The sequence below is a fragment of the Phaseolus vulgaris genome, chromosome 3 (genome assembly GCF_000499845.2).
Source record: "Phaseolus vulgaris cultivar G19833 chromosome 3, P. vulgaris v2.0, whole genome shotgun sequence".
NCBI lineage: Eukaryota > Viridiplantae > Streptophyta > Magnoliopsida > Fabales > Fabaceae > Phaseolus > Phaseolus vulgaris.
Window position 1 is genome coordinate 1,216,982 of NC_023757.2, and position 13,720 is coordinate 1,230,701.

At 26.2% G+C, this 13,720-nt stretch overlaps 1 protein-coding gene across 1 annotated transcript; it reads left to right on the plus strand.

Annotated features, from left to right (window-relative positions):
* Positions 1-2,500: 2,500 nt before the first annotated feature.
* On the plus strand, positions 2,501-4,643 carry LOC137806111 (protein LATERAL BRANCHING OXIDOREDUCTASE 1-like). Its single transcript, XM_068606066.1, has 3 exons — positions 2,501-3,091; positions 3,511-3,838; positions 4,229-4,643. The coding sequence occupies exons 1-3, from the start codon at positions 2,646-2,648 to the stop codon at positions 4,487-4,489; spliced, it is 1,035 nt and encodes a 344-aa protein (XP_068462167.1). The 5' UTR covers positions 2,501-2,645; the 3' UTR covers positions 4,490-4,643.
* Positions 4,644-13,720: the final 9,077 nt, after the last annotated feature.

Sequence of the window (13,720 nt, forward strand, 5' to 3'; positions counted from 1 at the left end):
ACATTAATTACATTTTCCTCATTTATATATTTTGTTTCTCATGCTTAATTATTTAATTTACATATATTGATTATGTTATAGAAATAAAAATATTTTAAAATGTAATACCTGTAATGACTTTAAATAATTTAGACATGTATTTACAGTATTAGATAGTTTTATTAGAATAATTTTTTTTCTTATACATATTTTTATTTCCTTTAAAAAAAACTTTGAAACAGATGTAAAAAATAAGTTGATAAAATACTAATTAATACTAAAGTTATAAAAGATTAATACTAATGATTATAGATAACAATTAATTTTAATTATTTAAATACATATTTAGTTACATAAATTCAATTTTGTACTATAAACTTTAATGATCAATTGTAATATAAACTTAGTATTTATTTTGGATAATTAATTCTTCTTTCAAAACAATTAATAACATTAAATTAAATTACATCTAACTTCTACTAAATATTATCTCATCTAATATTTGTGTGGTCCAAGTATTTGTAAAAAGAATTATATATTGAAATTCATATATTAATATTTTATAATTACAAAGAATTCTTCATGTATGATCTTCACAATGAATCTTTGATGTTGCAAACATGGTTCTGAATCTTAAATAAGAAAGAAAAATTGATATCAGCAGACATTAAAATTAAAATAATAAGTGAAATGAAGAACATGAAACAATTTCAAAAGTTTTTCAATCAACTCTTAGGATTTAATTAAATTTATATGTTCACGAGAGTATATTCACTGTTTTATTTGTCTCTATGCAAAAACTTTACTCAGACATTGTGGTCCATTTCAAATATTTTAACACATTTCTTTTTGTCTTTTTATGCATCAGAAACTATATTATGCAACCATTTATCTGAAAAGAATCTGAATAAACCTGATATTTTTTAAAAATAAAATTTAAGTTTAATTCAATAAATTCTAATGTTATTTTAAAAATATTTTTAAAATCAAATTAAGCTTAAAATTCACAGGTAAAACAATTAAATTTTGTTATATTTTTAAGACATTTATGTAGAAACTAAAAAAAAGTTCTGTGTTTGAAACCAAAATATATAAAAGTTTTATCTGCTATAGTGAAATAGTTGCATTACAAGGAATAAATATGTTCAAGTTAATTAAAGCTTATTTAAAAAATAAATATATAATTAATAAAGGAAAATTAATTAATATTGTCAGAATTTTTGAAAACTAAACATTTATAAAAATGAAACTATTCTAAAATTTCTATAATTGAAGAGAGATGAATAGAATAGAATATCCAACAAATCACGCTTTATCTGTCATTACAAAATAATAAATTATGCTTAAGATACATAGACAAATGTATTATAGTAGAAATTATTATAAAAATAATATTTCTAAATTTGAAATAGAAAAATAGGAAAAAAGTTAATATTATACAGATTATTTAATGAATTATTTTACAAATGCAACAAATAATGGGATAAGAGAAACAGGGAAAATTTTATGTAATACAAATTATTGAATGAATTATTTTGCTAATGACATTGATCAATTTGAAAAGCTGTAAATATTGTGGTATAAGAAATAGAGAAAAACTGATTTATACAAATTGAATTATTCAGTTTGATATAATTATTTATCTAGTGTTTCAATAAAATTATATAGAAATTAGTGTTCTAAAAATTATAATATTTTTTTTAGATCTTTAAAAATAATATACAAAAATTAGTCCAAGAAGATAAAGTTGGTCCATTTTTTAATTACAGATACGTTATAAACTGATAAACCTTCGCTAACTGTCACCAATTGTAGATGAACACACTATAAGATAAGGTCATGTGATTGAACATTATGTCAGTTTTGACTTACTCTTGCTAATTTTTTTTAATTTAAATTTCCAATGTTGATTAGAGAATAAATTATAGAGTTTATTTAATCTAACCATTATAAAAATAATTTTATTTTATTATGGATGCATGAGTTACTTATAGAAATCTATTAGTCATAAATATATCTTTACACCAGATTCATCTATTTTACATCAAATTCAACTATTGATACTTAAAAAATTATTATTTTATTATAAACAAGTAAAATAATTGTTTTTTATTATTAGAGTATTAAATAAAACTTTATTCATAAAAATATTTTCATTTTAAAGAATCATGTGAGCTAAATTAAAATATTATTTTTATTATCAGCAAACTAATGTAAATACTACTACTATATTAGAGATGGTATAAGAATGAAATTAGTTTGATTCAATACAAATTTCTATTTACCCATTTCTCTTTGCATGTAGTAAGACAGATAATGTATGTTTAAATTATTTAAAAATAATTATTAGGATTAAGTATATAATAAAGGAACCATTTTTTTTAATAAACATGGTAAAAAGAAAAACAGAGATAAACATACAAATTAATTAATGAATTATTTTAGTGCAAGCAATTACTGTTTTGTCCACATACTCCTCTAATTGAATACTACAAAATACATGTCCACATTCAATGTATTTGTAGATTAAACAAACTCTATAAGGAAAAAAAAACAAAGCAAAATCAAATTTGTGTGTTTTTCCAACTATGGTTATTCACAGCACCCCATCTATATATATTGATGTGTGTTGTTGAGAAAGGATCAAAGAGAGAAAAAGCAGAGACATGGGAAACATTGATCCAGCTTTTGTGCAATCCACAGAACACCGTCCTAAGTCCAAGGTGGTGGAGGTGAATGAGATTCCAGTGATTGATCTCTCAGAAAGCAGAGATGAATCATTGGTGGTCTCAGAGATTGGGAAGGCATGTGAGAAGTGGGGGTTCTTTCAAGTGATCAACCATGGGATTCCCTCTGAGTTAGGCAAAGAGGTTGAGATTGAGGCCAAAAAGTTCTTTGGAAGGGATTTGGAGGAGAAGAGAAAAGTGAGAAGAGATGAGTTTAATGCAATGGGGTACCATGATGGAGAGCACACCAAGAATGTGAGAGATTGGAAAGAGGTGTTTGATTATCTTGTGGAAGACAATGCACAAGTTCCATCCTCTTATGAGCCTCATGACAAGGACCTCAGAACTCTCACAAACCAGTGGCCCCAGCACTCTGTTGATTTCAGGTAATGTTGTGTTTGTTATCTATATTTTGATTCATCACAAAATTGATGTTTTGTTTTGGTGCTAATCTTGTAAACCATCTCAAGAAGAAAATGGTACAAATTGGTTTTGACTCATCATCATAGTTCATGTGTGTGACTTTGACTTTGACTAATGATTTGATGATACCAAGATGAAAGAAACTCTTGCACCTTTCAAAACTAGATTTGACAGAAAAATATGAGATGTGATATATTATGACTTACACCAGTTTAGTTTATATCTTAGTTCTTTATCTAAAATTTCAATTTTTTTTCATGAATTGATAAAAATACTTTTTCTTTTATATAACTCTTCGTATTATAAGAGGTTGTATATAACAGGTTATTAATATATTATTACTGAAAAAGTATTCACTGATTGAGGATCATGTTTTCATCAGGGAAACAATGGAAGAGTATTCCAGAGAAGTGGAAAAGTTAGCACACAGGCTGTTGGGGTTGATTTTATCCAGCTTAGGTTTGGCTGCTGATAAATTCCATGGCTGCTTCAAGAACCAACTGAGCATGGTGAGACTCAATTACTACCCTCCATGTCCTTTCCCTGACCTTGCACTTGGTGTTGGCCGCCACAAGGATTCAAGTGCCTTAACTGTGCTTGCACAAGATGATGTTGGAGGGTTGCAAGTGAAGAGAAAATCAGATGGAGAATGGATTCCAGTTAAGCCATGCCCAGATGCATTTATCATCAATGTTGGGGACATAGTTCAGGTATCTTATTTCACTGCATGGTTTTGTTACCATCAAATGTTAATTATAACATAATTTAGTTAGTTGAATTTGCTGAAATCCTCACTAGAAATTGAGACATTTTATTCTTTAAAAGTGGACACAAACTTTACTTCATAAGCCAATTTTGTGAGGTTGAGTTAGGCTTAAAAGTCTATTTCCTAATATGGTATCAGAATTATTTAAATTCTATTTTAGTGAAAGTTTGTTCTGTCTATTATACCATCTGTTATCGCGAAGTGTGGTGGAATCTCACATCGACTAAATATTGAGACATTTCATTGTTTCGCAAACTTTCACCTTATAAATCGGTTGAGTTATGACTAAAAGTTCACTTCAAATGATTTGACCAATTGGAGGATGATTTTGCAGGTTTGGAGCAATGACAAGTATGAGAGTGTGGAGCACAGGGTGGTGGTGAACACAACCAAGGAAAGGTTTTCAGTTCCATTCTTCTTTTTCCCAGCTCACCATGTGACAGTGAAGCCTTGTGAGGAGCTTGTTAATGAGCAAAATCCAGCAAGATTCAGAGAATACAACTATGGCAAGTTCTTTGCTAACAGGAACCGTAGTGATTTCAAGAAACGTGATGTTGAGAATATCCAAATTCAGCACTTCAGGATCCTGGATTAGCCTTATCACTATCATCCATGTCTTAAACTTCTTGTACTTTCATCCTTCCAAATAAAACCATCTTCATGCACCTCAATGTTATCTCATACACTCTTCTAGTGTTGTGTTCCAAATTCTTAACTATAATTAGACAATATTACTTGCATGACTATAATGTTAGCCTTTTTTTCAGTTTTTCTTCTTCTGAGCTCTTGAATTAAGATCTGAAACATATATTTTCTTAAAAAAGAATCATCAGAAGTTCAGAATCTACAACACTGTAATGTTCAAGAAGAACTATTTTGGAAGTGTTCAAGAAGCTTGATTAATTTTGGAATGTATTTTTAGATTAACAAGTCTGAAGAAAGAGTCCTTATCCTCTGATACTTGAGTCTCTTTTAAGACATTATTTAATGTTTAATCATAAAAGCTTCTTCTAAGGATAAGACTGAAACTCACAAAAACATAAAATTATTAATAAAAATTTGTTTTTTAATGTTAAATATCAATATGAAAATTCACATATTAAATAGTATCACTTCAGATTTCAGATTTCAAATATCATTTACCATTTACCATTACATAAAAAAAATATTATTAAAATAACAAAAAAAAAATTAATACAAGAAATTAAACCAAAACTTATACATGTAAAGAAAAACATCAAATTATTAATATAAAGTATTACTAATAAAAAAATATTACTAAAATAAAAGATAAAAAAAGAGTACAAATTAATATAAGAAATTAAACCAAAACTTATAAATGTAAAGAAAAACATCAAATCTTAACCCACTTTAATATTTGAAGTGGACTCCACAATATCATATTAAATTTAAATAATAATAATTTAAGTACATTCTATTGACAAGATTTCACCTGGTCATTATAAGTTCTGAAGCTTCACTTTCTTAATCTTAGTGAAACTTCCATGAATTCTTTTAATATAAGATATATAATTAAGTTACAATTTTTAATTTTTGAAAAATTTCATTCTATTCTTTTATGTCAGGATTTTTTTTCTTCTCAAATTTCACTTTCATTAACATGACCAACAGATATAAATATAGAAATATCAAGGAAAATAATCAAAACCCTCAGATTAGTTGAAGCATAAAATTGATGATATAAATCTGAAAATATTTGAAGTTATTTATAATTCTTGGATGAACTCTCAATATACTTAACTATTTCTAAGAATTCATTAACAAAATTAACCATTTAACATTTAGTTACTTTGCCTAATACCTGGCATGATAGGTTAAGGGTTATGTTTTCAGTATCATATTTAACTTTAAAATTTGAATGAAAAAAAAATTGTACATGAGAACAAGAGAGTGAGTGCTCTGTTTTAACACCACTTATGCATGTGAATCTATAAAAGAATCAAACACATGACATGCACAAAAATGTACACAGATTTATCCAAGATCTATTGGCTTTTTACTTCAATCTTGGTTTTATACCACTTTTGGCATCTTTTATCTATGAAAATAATTGCACCCTAGAAAGCTACATGATTAACAATATGGTTAGTATGTTTTTAATTTCACATTACTTATTTTTAATAGTTTTTTTTTAAACTTTTTTTGTTCTTAATAATTTTTTATTTTATTTTATTTTATTTAGATTAAAATACTTTATTTAACCATTTAAAGGCCTATGTCAATATTTTTTAAATAAAAAAATTCTCTAATTTAGAAAAAAAACATATTTAAATCTTAGCAATATAAGTAACTGGAGATTAAACTATCATATCATAATAATTTTTTTAAGTGTCATTTAACATGTTTTTTTTTTAAAAAAAAAAAACTTTTTTATTAGTATTTTTGTCATTAACTAGTTATTTTTATGAAATAAAAATTAATTTTGGAGACAAATAATTAATTGCTATAGTAACTAAATTATAGATCATTTTAAAGATTAAAAATATTTTTTATTTCTAAATTAGTTTCTATTATTGTTAAATGATTTCTAAATTGATATATAATTATGTCAAGGTATTTATACCAAATTTATAATATAAATAACTAGTAGTTAAAACATTGATAGTTAATTAGATACCAATTTAGAAACTATTTAACAATGATAGAAATTAATTTAGAAACCAAAAATTTGTTTAGTATCTAAAATTATCTCTAATTTAGTCATAGCAACTAATTATTTTTAATATTTAAAATTGGTTTTATTTAATATTTTTTTTAATGAATTATAGAAATGATATACTTTCAAATTTGAATGTTAAAAAATGATAGGGAGTATGAAGTATACCAAACAACATAGACTAAAATAGACTATATATAATTACAATTATGAACTTATAAACTCATAATAATATATTGAAATTTTTAATTTAGCATCTTTACCCAGTTTTGACAGATCCTAACATGATATGTATGCATGTCAACCACGTCAATGCAGACAATTTTTGTGGGGAAATGCACCATACCTGCTAATGAGTGACACATCTTTGTATTATTGTAATCCCTCCAATATCACATGCATAAATGGACCTACCTAATAATATATAAAATTAAAGTATGCATGCTTGAAAGGGCTCTCACAACTTTTCTTACTCAAAGTTCCACCACCACTATCACATCTAGCTAAGGGTACCCTAATAGGTGCCCTAATGTAAGGTCCTCTAAGGATGATGACAACCAAGTGATTCAAAGCAGAACATAGCCAAATGGCCATCTTAGTGGGAAATGCACCATACCTATAAAGCATGCAAAACAACAAAGAAAATTGTTGGATTATGTTTGTATTGTTGTTGTAATATATATACTTCCCCAATGAGTGTACATGCATAAGTGGACTCACCTATAATAAAGGACTCTTGCCCTAATTGGTATATATATATATGTTGTCTTTATCATATGCAATCCAAATAGTCATAGTTTTAGTTTGTTGTCAACTACTCATCCAAGTCTATCTAGAAGGCAAACATTTCATCTACATATTTTAATTGATTCTCTTGCTTAACTTTAAGTTTCAGGTTTTTAACCATGATGGGTTATTTTTATTTTTTTTTATTAAAATGGGATCCGTTTTAAAAAAATTACAAATTTAGGTAAGTCGTGTCAATTTGACACGACTTCATATGCATAAATCGTTCCAATTTGATACGACTCTGTCATGTCATACTGAAATCGTGCCAACTTGGCACGACTTCTGCGACGTCATACTAAAGTGGTACGACTTCTGCCACGTTTTTAATTTTATTGTTTATATATTGGGTAGTAAGTTATGTAATGTTAAAAATTAATTTGATACATAATTTTCTAAGAGTGTTGGCACGAGTTCAGTATGACATGACAAAGTCGTATCAAATTTGAACGATTTGTGCATATGAAATCGTGATAAATTGACACGACTTGCTTAAATTTGTAATGGTTAAAAAAAAAAAAAACTCCATCATGGTCAAAAACCCTTAAGTTTCAATAGATTAAACATATAAGTAAAAAAATTATTTTATTTTCTATCATATTATAATACATAATTATTTTTTTTGTCATTTGATAGCATTTATTACATTTAATGCAAATTACACTGTGTAATTTAATTTAATCCTCTTTATGTATATTTATTTATTTCAATAACTCAAACTTTATCCATAAAGTAAACATAGCTTTGTAGGTAAGTTAATATAAAGTTTATAAAATATTAGAGAAGATAGAGTATATGACAAAAGGTGCTAATAAAATTATTTGAAGGATAATATTGAAAAATATTTTGTCGCCTATGCTTAGAAAGAGAAGCACAGAAAAGTATAATATAATAAGAAAAAAGAGTTTACATTATTGAAAGTGTCCAAATACCATTGTTGTGTAATATTTGTCGTTCTGAAATTATTGGGTAATATTTTTTTCTAATAAAAACAAATGATTTCTTTTTCTTTCAAAGATTAACTAATTAAGAACTATTATTTTGAAATAAAAGTTTAAACAAATAGAAAAGTTTTAATTTTTCTTGTTTATCCTATGTGGATGGGACTAGTGACTCTTGAAAACTGACCCTCTAACTTTACCCAAACTCAAATAAAGTTCAATATATATTTTAGTGCCAACAATTATTTGATATGATAGACATAAATATTTACGAAAATAAATTTATAAAATTTTATTTAAATTAATACAATAATAGCTATTCAAATCTTAAAAAGTAAAATTAAAATAAGTATATTTTTTAATAATATATACCCCTTAGAAGGATTTCATGGAAGACTTGTTAAAAAATATTTATGGAAAACTAAAGTACAAGATCTATTAGCTTTTCTATTTTTTATTTTTATTGAAATACAAAACAGCTAAAATATATCTGAATGAAAAAAATATTTTTTAAATAATTTATCATTTTGGTTGTGTTCTTAGAAAAAGAATTAAACTGCTCACCATATATTTAATATAAGAATTTTTATTAAAATCACACAAATTAGTAAATTTAATTAACTTTGTTGGGTTTATAAGAAAATGTTACCCACATACTAAATTTAACTTTATTATCAATAAAATTTAAATTTATTTTGTCATGTTTATTAATAAAAATCACATACTTATGGACAAATAAAGAAAATAAATCTGAATATTTTAGAAATTATAATTTTTTTTATCATATTTTCAATTTTTAATTCTAATTTTTTACCTTAAAAATATTTTTTTATCTTTTAAATCAAAATATAATAAAAATACTTAAAAATTAGTAATTTTGTCACAATAATAATATTTAATTTATTTTTGTCCTTCTCCAAATTTGTTTTTAAGTTACATACTATAAGAATAGGATAAATAATAACTAAATATTTTATATGCTAACAGACTATATTCCTACTGTTCACTTGGAATTTTCTTTCTAGAATCTGCTCGAAAACTTTCAAGTCGATCAACACTCAAAAAGAGAAAATATGCGAGATTGTAAAATAATATTTTTTTTAATAATATATTATTTATATGATAATAAATTATTATTGTTACTTGATGTCAAATATTGAATTTTTTTTATAAAATATAAAAAATAGAAAAATCTAACACATTACTCATGATTAAACAATAATTTTATCAAGCTCTTATAACACCAAGAAATAATCATAAGATTTTTAAAAGAATTGACCATAACATCAAAAAATTTATTTTAGTATTACGTTAATTTTATTTTATATAAATGAAATATCAAATGATAATATTAATATAAACTTTTGTATAATATAATTTATATGAAAAATTTGAATAAAAATTACGAGTTTTAAAAAAATATATAATTTAATGAAAAGATATTAAACGGTGGCACACATATAATTTTATTTCTGCTTTATAGATACTAATAGAAAAAGAGACACTTTACATCAATAAAACTAATAATATTAGTTATATTAAAAACAGTGAGTGATTTATGGTATATTATATTCTTGAAAAATGTGAATTTATACTCTACAACTACTATTTATATTGAAATAGTTTTTTGTTTAAATATAATTAAGAATAAAATATGAATTATGTACATGAAAAAACCCTATATAGATTCTTTAATTTTAAAATATAATTAAAAAATAAAAAATAAATATAAATATTTACATCCTATTTTATCCTTTCTACTATTATAATATTTTGTCTTTCTTAGTTAGACCTAATAATATTTACATCAATACTTAGCCATCTAGAGCCACCCACTTTCCTATTATATTTTTAAAACTTCCCACTTTTGATAAATCTTTTTATTCTATATTAAATTTATTAAATATTATAAAAATATTCAATAGATTTCATTAAATAAACAGTAAAAATCTATTAAATCCAATTTTATAAATTTCAATAAATTCCCATGTTTAAAGAAAATGTTAACAAATGTACATTTCTCAATATATGCATTCAAACTTGTGCTAAATTAGAATAATAGTCCTTTTTTACTTAACCCTTTTAGTCTAAGACAAAACCTATTGTAAGTCAGATCTATTCATAAACTTATCATTCCGCAATTTTTAAAATAATTGTTATTAAAACATATAAATATATTTTTTTTTTGGTAAATTCATATTAGAAAAGTTTCATCTGAATTTTTTTAGTTTGGGCCTATTGAATAAATATTCTTCAAAAAAAGTAGGTTTTTTACTTTTTACACTCCATAATTACTAACTGCACCACTATAAATTTTAAAATGGTTATTCTATCTTTATGTTTTATTTCATCCAATCAAACATAACATTGTTCTAGAATCCTAATTTTTTAAATTCTTTGTATAATCTCTTAGCTCAATCGGCCAAAAACATATATATATATATATGTATATATATATATTGTTTTTTTTAAAACAAATGACGTACACGTGTTTGTATTTCATATGAACTTTTTTTTTTATTTGTTGATAGGAAAATTCTGAAGAGCATGATAAAAAAGATAAAATTCTTGATGGTGAAAATTCCACCGATGAAGTGAAGACCATGGAGGTCCATCATTTATACTCCAATTTTTGTCAATAAAGAAAAACATATTATGTGTATGTGAATATATGTTATGGTGTTTTCAATAAGAATAAATTCTTTAGTATTATGACTATTTCTTGCTTATGTTTTTTTTTTGGTTTATATTTGATATGGTGTTTTTGTCAATGACAGAAAAAAATTCAAGAGTTGCTAGAAGAAAGTTTGAAAATTCAAGAGCTGGTAATGAAAACGGAATATGATAGAGAGGACTTGCTCAAAAAGCTCAAGAATCTTTTCAAGCGTCGAATTTTCGAGGATCGTCTTATGCTAGTGAAAAATGTAATAGATATTATTAATTAATTGGTATAAAATAAAATTAGATATTTTAGTGACTAAAAAATTATTAGTATCTAAAAATTTATATTATTGATAAATAATTTTTAAATAGATATTTAATTAAATATCAAGATTTTAGATATCAAATTTAGAATCGAAATAATTTGTACTTAAGACTTAAGTATTTAACTAAATCCTTATTAATAATAAAAAATAATTTAAATATTAATAATTTTTTAATCTTTAAAATAATATATAATTTAATTAATATAAAAATTAATAATTTTTTTAAAAAATTAATTTTTATTTAATAATTTTTATTTAATCTCCCTTCCATTTATCTGATCCGCTGAAAACTTCATTAACAGCACCTAACAACAAGTTAAAACAAGTGCATACAGCGTAGCTAAATGTGTATAAAAACTTTATCCTAATATCAACCGGAAAACTAACAGAAAAACAGTCCAAATAACAGATTCCATAATACCAATAACAAAGTCCATAATAATAACAGAGTTCACATCACAACAACAGAGTCCATAATAATAACAGAGTCCATAATAACATAGTCCATAATTACCTTCATGTAGGTTTCGTTCAGATTAGGTGGGTGCATGTATTTTGGTTGGAGTGTGATTTTTATCACTGCAGAGTACATGGGTGCATTGGGCTTCCATAGTGTCAGACAATTTATTAAGGAAATAATGATAATAAAATTATACGCAATTATACACCATCATTATTGTATGTAATTATTGTACGCAATTAATTTGATAATGATATACATGATTTGGGGTCATTACAAAATTAGAATCAAGTATGTTTGCACAAAACAGAAAAAAGTAATTAGCTTTGTCATGTAACAATTAACACCAACCACCATTCATCATTTCCTTAAATAATTCAAGTTTACTTGTAATACTTCAATCCTTTTGTGCACACCCTCACACCTCTCTTCATACACTTCCTCGAGATTTCCCATCTGTTGGACTCTTTGGAACATAGTATCAGACATGTCTTCAAAATTATACACAGTTATATAATTATTGTACGTAATTATTGTACGCAATTATACACAAATAATTATCTTGGCCCTCTTCTGTACGAACTTGACCCTCATCTATGCAGAGTTTGAATCGTCAACATTCATTTAGTACTTGAAACAAATATTTGAGCAGTTCTCCATTATTTTTCCCTTCCTTTTCTGAGACTATGAGACTGAGAGCTTCATCAGCACCTGCACATACAACATAGCCTAAATATGTATACAATTTATGGAGTGTGAGGTACGTTTATGTGTATACAATTTATGGAGTGTGAGGTACGTGGGTGGTTGGATGGGGCATTTAAACTAAAACGTTTCAGAACTTTTTCTTCTCTCTCTTCAGTTTCTTTGTGCGAACTTGGCCATCGCTCTGCGAGCATGGCTTTTTCCGCTGTTATCTTGGCCCTCTTCTGTGTGAACTTGACCCTCATCTATGCAGAGTTTGAATCGTCAACATTCATTTAGTACTTGAAACAAATATTTGAGCAGTTCTCCATTATTTTTCCCTTCCTTTTCTGAGACTCTGAGACTGAGAGCTTCATCAGCACCTGCACATACAACATAGCCTAAATATGTATACAATTTATGGAGTGTGAGGTACGTTTATGTGTATACAATTTATGGAGTGTGAGGTACGTGGGTGGTTGGATGGGGCATTTAAATTAAAACGTTTCAGAACTTTTTCTTCTCTCTCTTCAGTTTCTTTGTGCGAACTTGGCCATCGCTCTGCGAGCATGGCTTTTTCCGCTGTTATCTTGGCCCTCTTCTGTGTGAACTTGACCCTCATCTATGAAGAGTTTGAATCGTCAACATTCATTTAGTACTTGAAACAAATATTTGAGCAGTTCTCCATTATTTTTCCCTTCCTTTTCTGAGACTCTGAGACTGAGAGCTTCATCAGCACCTGCACATACAACATAGCCTAAATATGTATACAATTTATGGAGTGTGAGGTACGTTTATGTGTATACAATTTATGGAGTGTGAGGTACGTGGGTGGTTGGATGGGGCATTTAAACTAAAACGTTTCAGAACTTTTTCTTATGTATACAATTTATGGAGTGTGAGGTACGTTTATGTGTATACAATTTATGGAGTGTGAGGTACGTGGGTGGTTGGATGGGGCATTTAAACTAAAACGTTTCAGAACTTTTTCTTCTCTCTCTTCAGTTTCTTTGTGCGAACTTGGCCATCGCTCTGCGAGCATGGCTTTTTCCGCTGTTATCTTGGCCCTCTTCTGTGTGAACTTGACCCTCATCTATGCAGAGTTTGAATCGTCAACATTCATTTAGTACTTGAAACAAAATCATTTATTACTACTACCCAAGACATTTTAAACAATTTCGGTTAATAATAATTATCAAATTATACACAATACGTTGTACGCAATTATTATACGCAATTATATGTAATTAATTTGATAATGATAGACATGATTAGTAGATCAGATCATTCC

Excerpts from the sequence above, each read along its gene's own strand:
- LOC137806111 (XM_068606066.1), top strand. The coding sequence starts at position 2,646 with ATGGGAAACATTGATCCAGCTTTTGTGCAATCCACAGAACACCGTCCT. Across the intron at positions 3,092-3,510 it reads CAGCACTCTGTTGATTTCAG|GGAAACAATGGAAGAGTATT; the intron begins GTAATGTTGTGT and ends TGTTTTCATCAG. Across the intron at positions 3,839-4,228 it reads ATGTTGGGGACATAGTTCAG|GTTTGGAGCAATGACAAGTA; the intron begins GTATCTTATTTC and ends ATGATTTTGCAG.